Below are 17,647 nucleotides of genomic sequence, written 5' to 3'. Positions count from 1 at the left end.
CTTTAGTTTCAAAGGGAAGGTGACCAGTTCAATATGAAAAACCTGGTCTTTTCTTGCAGGTGACTCTTCTCAGAGCTGAGCGTTTTGCATGCCTGTTCACATTTGTCATGTGAAGTCAGTGCAGTCACTCCTCTGTGCAAACATTCTGCCAGCCTGTTGCTTGCGTTTCCTTGGGCATGTCAGCCAGTCTAATAAAATAGTCCTTCCAGTTATGGGTACAAATCACAGGTTTTTCCAAACTATTGCAGTAAATCCTTCCTAATAATCACCTGAACATGTGCTGTGAGGGTATGCACTGTCAAGCAAATGCATCCTGTTACAGTTGTTGAGTGCATGAGGTGTCAGAATGATGTCATGTGTTTTGTAGGCTCTATGTTATTGGGTCCAAAGCTTCAAATTCTAAACAAGCACTGTGAGTGCAATGAGGCTGAAAAGCTAAGACAAAAAATGTAAAATTTGATATCCATGTGTTTCGAAATGAAAGTTTTGGGTAGATCCCCTTTCAAATGGATAGATTTCTTTGGAACAATTAACTTTGTTGAATAAATTTTTCTAGCAGGAAATCATCCTGTCAGGATTCTTTTGCCCTACTTTGATAAGGATTATTAATACAACATGATAAACTTGCTGCTTTTAGTGGCATGATATTTTCCTAATGTGCCGTGAAATTTCAGTCGTCTTTTTGCTAAGCCAAGTCAAGCTAAGCTAAGTCAAGCCACTTTGCTATAAAACTGTTTTGTGCTTCAGAAAATTGAGATTTCAATTTAATGAAACAGTTCAGGAACTTAATTTTTTATATTATACAAATTCCAAAGTGATGTTTCTGAACTCAAAGGAAATGCAAAAATTGACAAGTGAGACTTACAAAAATAGTACAGTAATGTTTTAACTTTAATTTGTTTGAACTTCATATTTCTGTTGGACTCTTTGAAATCCCAGAAGTAACAGATGAAACAGTGGCTTTTCCCTAGTTTAGGGATTAAAGCTTTTTATTCTCTTGAAATAACTATTTACTACTGCTGAGTTTGAGCCAGCATGTTCTCATGTTCCCTCCATGGCCAAACATCAATCATATGATTTAAATAATGAAGCCAGGCATTAAAGACACATCCTTTTAAAAGCCAGTGTTGTAAAGGATCCAAATAAAAAGGGTAAGGCCTTCTTGTTGTTAATACCATGATGCATATATAATAAAAGCATTATTGAAATGTGTGATTCAAGTAAGACAAGGAATACGTGGTAATTCGTCAAAAAAGAGAAGCAACTGAACTTTTTAGTTTTGTTCTTCCATCGTCTCGTACTTTATCTGAAAACATTCTTTTTCTCTTGCAGGTAAATCAGGCCGTTTACACTGCACAGAAATGGAGGTAAGAGAAGTATTTTGTGTTCTCTGTTAGTGCTGATTTAGCTCAGCTCTTTTTCATGAACTTACAGTGTAGATGTAGTATGCTTACAGTGTGGAGTTACCATTGCAAAGTTGTACTGTTTGTTGTATTTATGACTTTCATTGGCAGCTGATAAGTGTGTCTTAACATGGGATATTTAGTCTCATGTTTGAAAATACAGGAAAGAAAGGCTGTGTGGTTTTTCAAACCAAGATTAAAGATTTGCAGTGCAGCCGGTGTAATCTCATTTGATATTAATCTCTTCAAAACATATGTATATTTTAAAGAATATTTAATATAGGTAATTTCTATTGGATAAATTACTCTGTTATACTTACTTTAGGAAGGACTAGTCGGTCATGAAATAAATACTTAGTGTTTATGGAATGGCTTGGTGATTTTTAAAAATTTGGATGGAAGCAGAGAATACAAGTGATTTCAGGATTGGTTGTTCATTTAAAAGCATCCTGATTTCAGATACTTTTGATATAATCTTTAATTTATCACTTGGCAATGTTTTGGAGTCCAAGAAATATTGTTGTATGTCTTGTTGTTGTAACAATAGCAACGCAAATACATTTAAATCTGCTTGATTTATATCTTGACCATTATTTGAATCTATATTTTTGATACTAAACTGTGATTAGTGTTGTAATTGTTTTATATGTCAGATTCATAAATTTAATCCAAGACTGAATGCAAACTGAATAGAACATGTAGTTGAACAAGGTGTGGACTCACAGTCTAATTTTTATTATCATACAGAGTAAATAATACAGTCTACTGAAATAAACTTTTTCAGCAATAAATACAATTTCTGTGTCCTTTGCAGGGCAGCCTTTTCTCACTACCTTTGAACTTTCTTTGAAATGTAAAACTGAGTTTTCACTTCAGCTGTTCCATCCGTACCTCAGGCTGAGCCTGGAGATTGGGAGTAGTGGTGGAGCATCTTAATTGGCAGCTTGTCAGCTTTCTCATCAATATTATATGTGAAAGTGACAAAGTACTGTTACCAAGTGGTTATTCATAGATAAACTCTGCATGATAATGGCTGGTTAGAAAGACAAAATGAGAGGCCAGCTAATTCAACTACAAATGGTAAAAAGCTAAGGCTATCTCATTTTTTTCAAGTATTATTATTATTGTTATTGTTATTATTATTAATAATAATAATAATAAACAACCAGAAATATTCTTTCTGAAGGATACAGTGTAAGGAGTAATTTGTAACAGATGAAAGTACAGAAATTGGAAGCAGGAACGTTTTATTGCTTTGTGTGGTTTGGTTTAAACAAATGCATCCTGCGTTTGTTTCAGGATTTGCAAAATCTCAGTTCACAAATCTAGTGCCTTATTTACAAATGATAATCTAGTGTATCATATGCTTTGCATATTAGACATGTTTACAAATTTGCTTTGTGTTTTTTGAAAGGAAGGCAATCAAAAGCGCTAACACTAAAAATACAGATAATAATCAGCAGTTAAAATGTTTTTAACAAAACATAAAATACTTCATTTTGGGAAAGTAGAAGCAGTTTTGCTTCAAATGAAAATGTATAGTAAGAGTCAGTTTGATATGCTACATTTCATCTTCCATGGGAAAAGAGTTTTCTAATTTTAATCTTCTAAAAGTATATTTGTTCATAGTTGAAAAGCAGATTGGAGCTTCCCATGAGACAGAGGCTTCATTTTAAAATGTCTCTAATAAGCAGCACTGTGACCATTAGCATATTGACTCTTCTCTTTATCTTTGTCATTTTGAAGGAGTCTGTGAAGGAATCAGTAGCTTTTTCCTTCTCCAATATTCCTTTGGGGATGCAGTGTTAGGCTTGAAGTTGATGATGTTTGTGTTTTTCAGAACTAGGAATTCAGCAGAGACAACTCATCTCACTTTTTTTGATTCCTGTGGAAGAGAGCGTGGCCTAAATAAACCTACTAGGATATGTGGGAAACTTCTTAAAATCTTAACGAATAACAATCTTTTTTTTTTTTTTTTTTTTTTTTTTTTTGCAAAACATCCTGTAAACTATCCAGAACTGGGACATGTTTTGTTTCAAGCTAGCAATATGAGTGGTGTGTCAAGTTCAGAGTCTAGGTGCCGTAGCTATAATAGGAGGATGGGAGTAAGGATAAGGTGACCTTGTTTAATCTGCACCTGCCTATAACACTGTTATGTACATAATGATAGCGCTCCTTAGTCATCTCAGCCGAGGTGATGAAATGATATAAAATATGCCAGCCTCATTTGTAAATATTTAGTGCTCATACAGAAAGTATTGTGTGAATGCAAAGTGATTCATATGTAGGAGGGTTTAATTGCCATCTCTTTGACAGGACCCACCTAAGTGAGCACAGGCCTGTTGTGTGTGATTAATGCAGTTAACCAGGACGTGCGCTGAGACGGAGACACACGCAACCTCTCACGTTGTTTAGGAGTCAGAAGGGAATGAAATAGCTTGTCCCAAACAATGGTGAATAAATTACTCGACACCATTCAGTCCAAGTCAAATCACAGAAGGAATCAATTGCAGAAATGTTTGGGGAAGACTGTGCGCTATCTATGCAAATTCTATTCATGAGCTCTCAGTATCTATTAAAAATCTTAACATACAGTGAAAATCACAGTACTTGTCTGCGGTGCTAATTCTTTTTTACCTTTTCACTGGAAACTTGAAGAATTGACTGTATTTTAGATAATAATTCAGGGAAATAAATGTAGAGGTTATAAGAATACGGTGTTTGTTCACTGTCATACAAATGAGAATATACCTGTTAGTTCAGTGTATTGATGCAAATAAAATTAACCACCTCACTCATGCAAATGAAAATGAGAACAGGTATTTAATAGCACAGAATGTTAGGATTTCAAAAGAGGTGTCATAATTTTGCATTAAAAGCCATGCCACACTTGTATTAAAGTCTGTTACCTGCTCATAATTCAAGCAGTGTAAAATGTGTATTTAGCATATGGTAATATCTAGGGTTCATATTGTTATCCTTGTTGAGTGTAAACAAAAGTAACATTCTGATTGAAGAGTAACTGCTGCAGCAAACAATCCTTGTCATGCACAGTAATAATCACTTTGTTCTCTTTCCTGAACATTAACCTTATGGTGACAAGGGAGAAGTGTCGCTGCACAGAGGACAGGCAAAAATGTTTGAGAATAATTTCTTTTAGTAAAATGTGAATGCGTGTGACTTCCATCAAAATAAGTTTCCATTATGTACTGAAAAAATAAATTTCTCTGTGAATGCTTGGTTACAAATCTGGTAATTCTGTGAAAGCTTTTGATTCCATATGCTTTTAAGAGGAAAATTACCAAGAGCTCAGAATTGCCTTCTAGAAACCAAAGCAGAATCATGCATCTTTTCTTGCAAGCGTTAATTTGTGCTTGAGCATTGTGTGGCAGTTCTGATAAGTGAAGCACTCATCCCTTGCTGATGGAATTATCTTGCAGAGAAGCTGCACTCCAGTCTTTGAGGGACCTGTTATTTTAGATACCTGAAAGCCCATTATGCTCGTTCATTGATGTGGGGGTTCTGTGGCAGTCAGTCTGACCTCCTGATTTTCCTGAAATACTCCATAGTCACAGAGAAGCTGCTTAACAGACACTTAATTAAATAGCAAGTGCACAAAAAAGTAGAGTTTAGGTTTTGGTCTTTAGTGTTTTGTAATGAGCTGCTTTTTCGAGAGGAGGTGTTTTTGTTTTGTTTTGGGTTTTTTTTGTAATTTGTGTAAGTTTCTAGTACACCAGGAGGAGATTGATCTTGGAGAAAAATGAATTTCTGATGTTTACTTGCTATAAGCTTGACACATTGCCCTTTTTATTCAGCAGTTTCATGGGAATGCACAGCAAATATTGGGCTGGAGAACTAATAATGTATTTGACTAAGCTGATTTAGTGATAGTCAAATCCTGCCATCTGTCCAGAGTTCTAGAAGAGAATTCAGCTGTTCCTTGCAAAGGCTTTGTAATTTTGCAATATATGATGTGCCTTTATTAATCTACACGCCCTGAAGTCACACAGGATTTATGATGAAATCTCCATTCCAGTAATACCACCGATAAACCTTTCAATCACCCGGGGAAGAGTCCAGAGGCAGTTTCACCCTTTGGTCTTCCGACAGTTTCAGATAATGGATGGTGGAAAACTAGGTCTTACAGTAACTTAGGCCCTTCCAGGGAACATTTTGCCTGCAAAACCCACAAAAAATGGAGCATGGAGCATTAATTAAGTGGTGTTGGTGTTTATTTGGTGTTTTGGTTTTGGGGTTTGTTTTCGATGGGGTTTTTTTTGGCTTTTGGTAACTACAGAATTCCCTTTTTTTTTTTTTTTTTTTTTTTTTTTTTTTCCATGGGATAAGATGGAAAAGTCTGCAACTATAGATTATATGACTCTGAAAGAGGCCTCAGAGTTTTGGAAGTGTAAGATAATTTTTGTAGTTCTTTAGTTTTTGCCGAACCCTTTCTATATAAGTTCTATGAAACTGTGCTTGAGAAGATACCCATCTAATCAGAGACATGCTAGCATACCTATGGCAGCAATCAGATGTACTCATTGATAGCTATCATATTAATTAGCTTTAAGGTGCTGGTTTTTGGGTAAACCAGTGGACTCGTTTGCGTGTCTGTTCAGACCAAGAGTAATTTGATTACTCATGCAAATTGCTAGAAAAAAATTAAGCTTCAGATGTCTGCATGCCAACAAGTTAACAGCCCTTTGTGTTGTCCTTCTTTGTTCTGTATAATAAAAGACAAGTTTAGAGTATTAGTATGAAATAAGAATGCTGTGTCTCATACCTTTTTTTTCTGCTAAATCTCATGAAGCCTTCTGAGTCCATATGGCATTTTTCTATGAACTGTACCCCTTACAAATTTTCTGTTAGAGATGCTATGTTTTTCTACCTTTGCTAATTTCCAAAAAATTAATAGTCAAAGCACAATAACCTAAGGAGTACGCATTCTGTGGATGAGTAAAAGTGGATAATAGTGTGGTTGCATGGAGGGAGTTCTTTATTGCTTGAAGGATTTTGCCTAGGGCAGTGCTGAAACTGAGGTAAAATACACCCTGGAGTTCAGTAAGTTCAGTTTCAGTGATAAGCTTGACCTGATAGTATTAGCTTTTGGATCTGTAGGGGACAAATTCCATCTCAAGCCCTATTCCTGAATGCCTCTATTCATTCAGAAGTTCAACATCCACAATAAAAGAAGTGCAGGAGATACACAGGTGATGAGAGTAAAATATATAAAATGTAGGTTAAATGGCAGATGAAAAGCATACAAAACAGGTCAGTCTCTGAAGATTTCCTGTTGTTTACAGCTCTTCTTTCCCTGCCCCACTTCAGTCCACACAGTGCTTACACTTGCAGTGGTGAATTTAGGGGGACTGAATAGGTTCAGTTTGGTATTTGATTTTTGGAAAGTCAAGGGAAATGAGACTTTAGCACATTTTTTTGGTTTTTTTCAGCTGATCAAGGAGCACTTTAGTGGGCTGGTTAAGTTTCTTAATATAATACTGCATTCATTTTGTGCTGCATTTTTTCTTTCATATTCTGCTTTTGATATTATTGTAGGATGTGAATAGCTTCCTTTGACTGATGAGGATATTCACGGTGTTTCATGAATGACACTGGATTTTTTTCTTTTTTTTTTTTTGTAAAATGTTACAGTCTTACTGGATTATTAAATCATCTTAAGAGAGAAAGTTGTTCAAACAGACTTTTTTGTGTCTGTGTTTCTAATTGATGTCTAATTTTTTTACATTTCTGTATGACTGGGTTTAGAGGCTCTCTAGCATAAAGTTCCTTGAAAATCTAAGCAGCATTATTTCAACAATAACATGCATTACTGTCCATGACAAATTTTAACATAGCTAAGATAGCCTAATTGCTTGTTAATCAATTTTTAATTTGGTCAGTGGTCAAAGAAGACAGTAAGTCAAGGGAACTAAACACTTGAATTCACTTCAGCAGTTCAGTTACCAAGCACTGGTTTCTTAATTTAAAAGTAAATGTTTTAAATTTAGCCATTAAAAACATGAAATAAGGATTGAAAGACAGTATCAGTAGGTTTGTTTTCAAAATGTGAAGAGATTTAAAGTGAGAAAAATAGTTGTCTATGAATAAGGTGCATTCAGAGTGCTCCCACCTGCTTCATTTAATACACCTGTGCTCTTCTTTCAAGTGATGACTTAAGAACATTGAATCATTCTAACATTCCTTCTTTGAATGTGCTTAGAAATACTGGTCGAGTTTATCTAAACAATTCTTGTATGAAGTAGATAATGTTTTAACATTAAATTCTTGTTAGTCACTTTTTACTTCAGACCTCTAGCAATTTATACTTGGGAAAATAACAAATCCTTATGAAAGGCTTTTTTTAAAATGCAGCTTTAAAATGACCTAATGCAGATGAACATGTGGAATTTTCAATGAAGAAATATACAGTGCCGTTAATCTTTCTTTGGTCTTCAATCTCTCTTGCTGCCTTCTGTTATTTTGTCTCTCCGCTGGAAGCAAAAAGAACTGCTGTCCTCTGGTTGTGGACATGAAGAAGCTTCATTTATTGCAAGAGAAGGGAGGAGAAATATGGTGTCACTCGCAGGATTTCTAAAGGTTACTCGGGGAAAGTACAAATAGTAAAGCTTAATTGGAATTTTAGTAAGGTACACATTTTCAGTAGGTCAGTATCAGGACAGGTCATGGTGGTTGGTTCAGAAATTCCCTGTAACACTGTCTTCAAGCATTCAAATATCATAAGGCTTATTCTTGCATACAGTGAGATGAGCAGAAAACAATCTGTTGAAAATAACATGGGGTTTTTTTATTTGTTTCTAGGTTTTAGTTAATACAGACCCAAATAGACTTCTATGACTACATGTTTTTCTTCACACAAACATTTAATATGTAGCTTTTTATCTAAATCATTTAACCTGAGAAGTTGAGGCATTAAACAAAGCAAGATTTGCAGTCGAGTTGTGAGAGGGTGCAGCATTGCACGCTTTCTTTGGCAGAGAGGATCCTGAGTTGATCTTGGGGCTCACTGAGGCAAAAGGGGGTTTTGTTAGTTTTGTACTTTCTTTTGTTTGACTCGACACAGTGCAATTCATTTGAGCTTTTGTTCCAGAGTGAACTTTATAGCAACTGGTAAGTTTCTGTACTCCCCATGACCTACCAGTGTGAACATTTTCATCTTACGCTGTTTGATTTTATCTGCCAGTTACATGTCTGTAATGTCAATCATGGGAAGACAAAGCAAGCTCCAAGATTTCTTAATAGCATGAAGGAAGGGAAGATGTTCTATGCTGAACTGTTAGATTGGCCTTCAGTGTTGCTCTGTGCTGTAGCAAGTGAAGCAAAATACTTTTATTTACCAAAAGGAAATGCAGAGAGGTAAATGAAACACATGGATAAAATTAGACTAAATTCTGAATGTGTATTTCATCACGTTCCTTTCTTCTATTAACTAGTGGTAATTATGAAGAACCTGTAATGCTTTCAGTACTTCACCCTCAGCAAGAAGGGAAGGTTAAATAATTAACTAGGACAAGGCAAGCTGTTCACACTTAGTAGATTAACTCCTGCTTCATTTAAGAAAGTAGGGGTACTCTGTTAAATTGACAAGTTTTTCTTTTCTACCTGTTAGTCTCTGAGCTTGAAACACCCTTGTCCAAGTCTCCTGTCACAGTTTTTCACCTGTATTGTACTTTTACTTCCAAATGTCCCTCTCCTGCTTTCTTCCAAAATCTTTTATAGTTCATTCATTAACTTCCTTTATTTCTGTTTCTCCTTAACCAAAAAGTTAATAATCTGCTTTTGCAGGTGTGTGTTACTGCCTCTGCACAATATTTGATGATTCTCAGTGTTGCTGAAATGACTCTCTGCTCCAAATGTGTACTTTCACAGATCTCTGTTTTTCTGCTTGTTTCTTCTGTTGATCCTAGTGGATAATATGCTGCTTTCTGAATTAATTCTTTTTCTGCTGTGTATTTCTCATTGTGTCTTTATCTTCCTCTGTTATCTGGACCTATGATACTAGCGTTATCTCCGACTTGCACCCTTGCCTTTCCTTTCCTCCAGATGCTTGCCAAATCCTTAATTGCTCTATGCTAAAAGCACCCCTGTCTTCTCTGTTGCCAAGATGATAATTCAGGCTTTGTGTTTTTTGTATTGGGTTGTCTTGGCTAATGCAAACTGCCTGCCACCTACTCCTTTCTTGGCAATGACGGGAACTATTTCTTCAAAGTTTTTTGAAAGACTCTCCTCTGGCTGCATTGTGGTTTTGGGATTGCCATATGTTGCTTTTTGCTTCACCTGTGACCTACACATTCAGGCTATCTTCTTTCTACTGTTGTAGATCAGAAGCAAACACTCATTGCATAGTAAACAAGTTTGCTCCATCTGGTCTGTTTGTTTAGGAGGATGTGCCGTGTGTTGTTTGCTTTGAAGGGAAGCTCTTAAAAATGTTTCAGGGAACATAGATGAGAAAAGCACACGTGTATCCTTCGACCACACATTTCAAACTCCTTCGCCGTTTGGTGACTGTGAGTCAGTACTGTCTTTTGAATGTACTTTGTAGCATTTCAGATTACATTGTTTTTCTGAGCATGTTGCCTGTCCTTAAATATTTGAGTGTTGCACTTATATTCTCAGAGTGAAACCTCCTTGCAATTCCTAAGTCTTCCTGAAATGTTTCATGTCACTGGGCTTGGAGAAAATAAATATGGTTGAAACTGCATGAAAACAGTCAAGTTATTGTGGACTGTAGTCCTTGGCCACTATTTTGCCTTGTAGTTTTCCAAAGAGCTGTTCTGCTTTATAATTTTGTATTGCTTGCTATTGGAGTTTGCATTAAATCTACAACTTGTAAGATATATAGGAAAAGAGTTCTTTTCCTTTTTTTTTTTCTTCCTTTTTTTTTATCTGTCTGTACAATGACAGAAATAATGTCCATAATGAACTTTGTTGGCCAGAATAATAACATCCAGCATTACTTTATCATGTGAGTTTTGGCTGTCATTGTCCAACTGAATGTACTCAAGGACTTTTCCTGTGATTTTATTTAATATACAAATTTTTTATGATAGTGAATTTTTCTTCAAAATTCTGCCAGCTTCAGAATCTTGTCAGCTGTCATTCAGATCTGGTAGAGAGTGCTAGTGCTGAATCTGAACCTGGCTTTCTTTATGCAGAGTCTGGTGCTTTCAGTGCACAGCAAAAAGGGTATTTGAACAGTAACACTGTGTGCTTATGTAGGATCAGCTGCATGGTTATGCCTGTAACATTTAAAGCATTGGCACTGGGAAAATGTGTTGGAATGCTATTTGTTTTTCATGTTTTGGACTCATTACTGGATGAGAAGTAAAAAGTTAGGCATAGATAAGGGTTGTTAAATGAGACAAGAGAAGAAAAACATCCCATTGTCATGGGGAGAGTTTTGCTACTTGTTTAGGGGCATTATAGCAAAATTATTTTTCAATTTATAGAACTTCATTCTCTTAGAGAAGGAAAATGTTTGTTTAAAAGTTAAGATCTCTTATCCCTGGACTCCCAGCTTTCTGGTGTGTTGCCTGCCTGCAGCTCTGAAGTCCTTTAGATGATTTCTATGTCTTGTTATGCTAGTTACATATGCAAATGTAGTAGCAGACTTCACAGTTTAAAACCCAGACCAGGAGTAAACGAGTGTGTGATGAACTTGTGGTTCTGTGAGTTGCCCCACTGACTTAAATATATGGACACTAAAGCAGACAAGATAAATATTTTGGTGGGGGAAAATCAATGTTCTCATTTTAGAGAAAGAAAATTTATGTTTGAAGACATCAGGCAGATTGCCTGGTGTGAGATTTGGACTACATGGTGAAGCCAGCATAGAATCTAGGTTATTTAAGCCTTAATCACAAATGCCAAGGTCTTTCTTCAGATGTAAAAAACTACCCAAAATAACAAGGCCACTACTTTACTGCCAGGAAAATACTAATTCCCTCCAGAGACATTTCATCAAGATAACTAGGAATTTACTTTCAGGCTAGGCTATTCTTTATTTCCTGTGTCAACTTCTTAAATAGTTTAAAATTCTATAGAAGTAGTAGCCCATTCTCTTTAAAAATAAATTTCTTATCTGTCGGGTTTATACATGTAGATGTTGCCATCCTAGTATAAAATCAGACTTTACTTTCTATTGTTCCCTTTCTGGAAACAGATAAACTGAGCTTTGTTCCTACACAAAAGCCAAGCTTACCCCTAAATTTCTTGTATACATTTCAGTCAGAAGAAGCATTTCAAAACAGATATAGAATGTTTGAAAAAGATAAAAGTGAACTGTTTCATAGAAAGAAAAAAGCAAACGTGGGTAATCTGAAGTAGGAGTCATATTTAGGTGTGAATAAAGGGAAATTATTCCAATAATAAAGGATAGAAGCATTAAGAACTAATACAAAATAAAGAAACTTCTTTACTGCTGCATTCGGAAAGACAGTGAAACAAATGAGGCCTATTGTCATTTAAATATGAATTAAATAATATTTAGCTTTGCAGTGGGTATTACAATAATAATTAGTAGGACAAAGAACTTGAAAAACAAGTTCAGAACTTATAGTGTAAAACAGCATTTTTGTGTTGTTCTTGTATTTGAAAGGTCATATGGAAACACAAAGTCTGAGACTAATACGATTCCATGCACTTTCCTGCCAGTGGCTTGTCCTTTTGTTTTTGGACAAGATGGCTTGTATATGTGTGGAGATCTTGGTTCTTCAATCTTATGTCTGTGTGAATATCTGTATAAATGGATTTTAGCAGACAGTGGGCACTGCAGCAGATACACATACACAGTGTCTTGCATTTCCTGGCATGGAAACTTGAACATTATGTATCAACAGACAATTGCATTTGTATTTTTGTCGTGGTGTTGTTCGCCACTGATTGAATTTCTGTGACACTGGGGTTTTTGTTTGACATGGCCTATTGCAGATTTTATAAAGTGACTGTGAAAGCAGTTTTCAAAAAGCTTTCTGAATAGAAGATGGAAAAGTGTTGGTTGCTGTGCTTTTCCCCTGTTTAATGGCTGCAGGAGCAAATATCTAGTTAAGATCTTGCTAATGTCTAGTTAGGAGCATGCCGATACCTCTCAGTCACCAAGTACAACAGGAACTATATATTACTTTTTTATGATTTCTTCTATTGAAATTATCGTGATTCTCTTCTACTCTTTTGCATCCCTTTCTCCCTTAAAATAATTATCATCTTATTACTTTGCTTGTCACCTCAGTGTCAGTCTCTTTAGCTCCTCCATGAATGAGAATCTCAGTCTGCTCCTTTTTTTGCCTTTTTTTTTTTTTTTTTTTTTTAATTTCTTTTAAATTGCTGCAATCTACCTCCAGAGAACAGACTCCTCACAGCATTCTTCTTGTCATCCACCCACACAGGGAGTATCTGTGCTGCTCCAGAGAGTTCCAGTAACAAAGTGTAGAGCTGTCAGTGGATTAAATTCCCACAAACAGAGGAAGCAAAGCTCACATCTGCAGAATCCTTCCTTGTAAAGGTGATGGGTGGCTGTTTGAACCATGTTGGCCCTGTTTGTGTTCCAGGCTAATTCTGTTGTTATTCCTGTCTTGACCCAGTTCTGCCATGGCCCCAGGGGCTGCAAATGGCAGGAGTCCTGAGCATCGTAGTGCAGGATTTCATCTGCAGACCTTATGAGGGTATCCTGAGCTAAAAAAAGTCTGAGCAAAAGAATCACATGTGAATACAGCAAAGAGTTGTCCTCAGCCACAAATCCTGCTAAATTCTGGTTGCCCTAAGCCTCGCAGGTGCTGCCATTGCCTTCTGACAACAGCTACAGCTGCAGAGAGTCAGGATTCTGAATGTACAGTTGGCTCTTGCAGGTGCTGTGTCTCCCTTAACACCTTGGGCCTGTCACTTGTTCTTGGCCGCTGACCTCCAGGACTCTTGTGGGCACTGCGTCCTCTTGACACTGAAGTGGAGGAATAACTCATACTGCTGCAGTCCATTCTAGAGATGTAACTACTGCACAAAGTACCCCATTTCCACAATTTCTTCCATTACAGTGGCTGACTTAAGAATATCTTGCAGAATTTCTAGAGTCAAGAAAAACAGGCATTGTCCTTTTCCAGTCTGCAGAGAATACTCCTAGGTCATAAGATGCTAAACAATCTGATTCTTGTATCATGAGACTGAACGATGGAACATCTTACTGAATTTCTACCTTTGGCAATATTCACTAGTATGTCTTTCAGTGAAGTTGGTTTTTCTGTTAATCACAATGTTTATGAGAAGACATTGAAGATCCTATGACAACTGTTCCTATACATAAAATTTGTGGTTTTCTTGTGGATACATAAAATTAATGAGCTTTAGAACTTGCTCTGAATGTGAAAAATTGTCTTTTAGCATTCATGGGTCTGAGCCCTCCATATTATCTCTCAGATTTTTTTGTCTCCGCTTTGGAGTGAGTAACTGTGGGGGTTGCCCACCCCCTACTCAGATCCTTTTGACATGGCTAATGTGTTACGCCAAGACAGATTCTATTAGCTGTGGCCGTGTTGGCATTGCTGACTGTCATGTATTTCATGAGCCTTAGCTGCATTAGAGTTGATGTTGGGAAGGTTTCCAGCGCTCACTTCTTCAGCACGGGCACCAGGAGCTCTGCAGCTTCATTAACTGTGTGGCATTGCTGACGACTCTGGCAGCAGTGCTGTTTGCCAGGGGCTGTGCAGGGCTCTGCATCCTTGCATGCATGAAGGCCTCTGCATTTTAATGCCTGTGTATTTATTTGTGAGACAGGGCTTGAAATCAGCCAAAGTTACAATGTTAGAGAATCACAGAATAATATATTTGGAAGGGACGTTTGAAATGACCTCTGGTCGTCTGGGTTGGATGACCAACATGCTGAAGACAATACAAACTTCAAATTAAATGTGGTTGATAAGGACCTTGCCTAGCTGTATCCAGGACTGGACATCCCACAACCTCTTCAGGAAATCTGCTCCGTGTTCAGCACCCTCCCTGTGAAGAACACATATGCAGACAGCCAACCACCCAAACACAGAAAAATAACTTCTTAGTGGTAGCTGTAGTTACTTGAAAATGTAATTCATGGGTATGAGTACATTTTTTCTGTCTTGTCTTTAATCTACCACCACTTGTTTTGAATTGCAGGTTGAGAAATACTGAGGGCATGGAGGTTAGTGCTCAGAGCAGAGCATTGATGTGGCAGCACAACATGAAAGACAAAGGCACGAACTCTGTCTTGGAGTACTGTTGAAGCTAGAGACAATGAGTGATCTTATTTAAACTTGGCATTATTATTATTTTCTGGATACAAAGCTCATATTTTATCATGCATAGCAAGCAAAAACATGTCTTTGTATATATTTATTTATATTTATTTTTGTTATGGTAAAATAGCACACAAAAGAAAAACAGAGTGGACACATTGGTGTTTCCTGTGAGGAGCAATGTGGTATTGTTTGCTTTGCAGGCATGTACAACAGCATCAAGGATTAGTGTGGGTTGCACAAGGAAAAAATGAAGTGAGGCTTGGTAGCTTTTTGTTGAATAGGTATGGTAAGCAGATACATGCTCATTTTGAATATGTAAATATCTGGGGTGGGATGAAACAATTCCCCTTTAAATGAAATGATGATTTCAGGAGTCATAGAACCTTGTGACTGATCACAAGTTTTAGAAGAGACTTCTGTTCACTGAACCTAATGTTACTTACATAAAGTTTGTTGTTACTTAATGAGTCCTATGGATTATTACGTTTAAAATACCCAACACATGCTACCATAATGTAGCCATTTTCAAATGTTATTAAATGATCTTAAAAAGACTGTTAAGCTGTAATTGTTATTAGACAGCTAGATATATTTAATTTTCTGATTTAGATTGTATCACTGTTTACCTGCAGTGAAGACTGTGCTGAAATGCTTTCCAAGCATATGAGCCCGGACAGTTTCTACGTAAACTAAGAGTTCTTTGTATATCTTGGATCTTTCTCCCTTTGTTGTATACACCCCTTTTTCTTCCCACCTGGATGTCCCAAATTTAGATAGATCTTTGACAGGGATTATTTGTATGGATTTTATATACCTGAGATTATTTAATGTTTCTTACAGAAATGCAGCTGCCTAACTGCAAGTAATGTGCTATAAACCTTTTCCTCATATATATGCCTATACAAATAATTCCATTTTAAAATAAGAAGGCTTCAAGATAAGCAAATATTTCCCAGATATTAGTAATGTTTTCTTAGCTGCTCATTTTGTTAAACTGGTCTGAACATATGCTGTTTGGAACACTTTGGTGGTTTGTTTGTTCATGTTGTCGTAATGAAATAATTTATGTAAAAAAAGACTAAACACCGTGCGTAAATCAATCCTTTTTATTGCTCCTTAAATGCTCTGAGTCAGGGTTATTTTAACTGTGCATTAGCCTCTTCAAGTATTTGATGGAAAGAAAGTTTGGTTGTTTTCCAGGTTCAGAGAGGAGAGAGAGGGAGTCTAACACATGGGAGTCCTGAAATATTTTAATAGCTTGGAACACCCACACTGACTTCGTGTAGGGAGATGAGGTGTCAGAGATGGCACAGGGAGGTTTTAGGGAGGAGGTGGAATTGTTGCCCTGGCCTCCCAGGCTGCCAGCTGACTCACGGAGTGTCACTGGGCGTGTAGGATGGTCAGATGGCTAGGAGGAGTGAGCCATCGTGTTGGCTAAACCAGGTTAGTTTCTCTAAAGAGAGCCAGAGGTCCTTACAAAGGACAAATGAGGGGAGGATCCTGCTGCCACAGCCCTCCCGTGCGCACCGGGGAGGATTGTGCCTCCCAAAATGAGTCTGCCAGTGCAGGAGTCACGGTCACGTGATAAGCAAGACTGGTTTGTGGATGTGAAAATCACATGCATGTTCATGTTCAGTATTTTCTGCAATAGTTGGTGTCATTTCTTTTAAAGGAAGGTCTTGTTTATTTGTTACCGTTGATGGGCCTAATTGGTGTTAAATTCATAAACAATATTGGATTAAAAAGGCCATTGTTTGCTCCCACAAGCCCATCAATGACTTGATTACAAACATTTTCCAGGATATTCCCACATACAATAGACTTCATTTAATTAAAAAATGAACAGAACAAAAATGAACAATGTGGGCTTATGAGTAGTCTCATGGACTGTTACAAAACAAGTGTAGTGAGCAAATTGCCAAATCTATATTCTGTAGGATGAAGTTTCTCTTTTCCTGAAGAACATGACTATTATTGTGTCTCATAGGTCAGAAAAACTCAAGATGAATTAAGAATCTGATGCAGTTTTCTCACAAATGATCTTTCCAAGTCCATATATATTTCAGTTATGTCTTATACATCCTAGGTTAAGTCTGAGCACTGGATTGTTCTTTTTCTTGACTTCAGACACCTGATTTTTCAGTAGCACTTTCTTTTCTGATAGTTGCCACATATGTTTAATAGAACAATTCACACTTTTCGCCCAGTGTTTTGGTGTTTCCTGGTACCAAAGCACAATGCCCCATGCCAGGATCCTCTGCACAGACCTCTGGTACAGGGCTGAGTTTCCCATGCCCAAAGCCGTTTCTGCTGTGGTACAGTAGCTTTGGATCAGGTGGCTGTGGAAACAGCCATGTCAGAGCTGTGTAGAAGCCTTGTTGCAGGCATTCCACCTCCTGTCAGGAGGGACATTTAAGCTGAGCCTTTGCATTTTATCTCTTGAACTGTGCTGCAGCTTGTCCTATGCCCAGCCACATCCCTCGCTGGACCTGAACCACTGGCTTGCCTTCCTGGCCAAACCTCAGACCTGCCTTGTCACTGTGGGATGACTTTGGTGATCATGGACTGTGGCTGACCCTGGTTTCTCTCACCAGACCTGCTCTGCTTTTCCAGTTTGACTATCTGTGCCTGTGTCCCTGGTCAGTGAGGGCACTGCCCCTGCCTCTGTTGTGGTCACCCTCTGCTCCTGACTCACCTCCTCTTGCAGAGGTGGCTGCCCTTAAATGCTTCCTCACACGAGTTCCTTTACTCATTCAGGAACAGGGAAGCACATTTCCTTTCCCTGATCACAGCATGAAAAACCAGTCCAGAAAATACAGACACACACAAATGCTGAACTTTGAAGGTGGGTATGCATGTGCTTCTTTTCTCTCCCTGTAGCAGTGCCTGCCAACACATGCATGTGTATACAGTTTTACGTGGCATATGGAAGTTTTTTAGGTAAAATTATGAGTGATCTGAAAAATG

At 37.4% G+C, this 17,647-nt stretch overlaps 1 protein-coding gene across 3 annotated transcripts in view; it reads left to right on the top strand.

The window, feature by feature from the left end:
- The window catches only part of SPIRE1 (spire type actin nucleation factor 1), a 127,649-nt gene that overhangs the window by 10,826 nt on the left and 99,176 nt on the right, over positions 1-17,647 (top strand). For all 3 annotated transcript variants that reach the window (XM_058421452.1, XM_040071962.2, XM_058421443.1), the window contains exon 2: positions 1,333-1,367. In XM_058421452.1, coding sequence (XP_058277435.1) covers positions 1,362-1,367 — 6 coding nt within the window. In that variant the 5' untranslated portion in view covers positions 1,333-1,361. The remainder of the gene's footprint in view (positions 1-1,332; positions 1,368-17,647) is intronic.

The sequence above is a fragment of the Hirundo rustica genome, chromosome 1 (assembly GCF_015227805.2).
Source record: "Hirundo rustica isolate bHirRus1 chromosome 1, bHirRus1.pri.v3, whole genome shotgun sequence".
In the NCBI taxonomy this organism is placed as follows: domain Eukaryota; kingdom Metazoa; phylum Chordata; class Aves; order Passeriformes; family Hirundinidae; genus Hirundo; species Hirundo rustica.
This window is presented reverse-complemented; position numbering and strand designations above follow the sequence as displayed.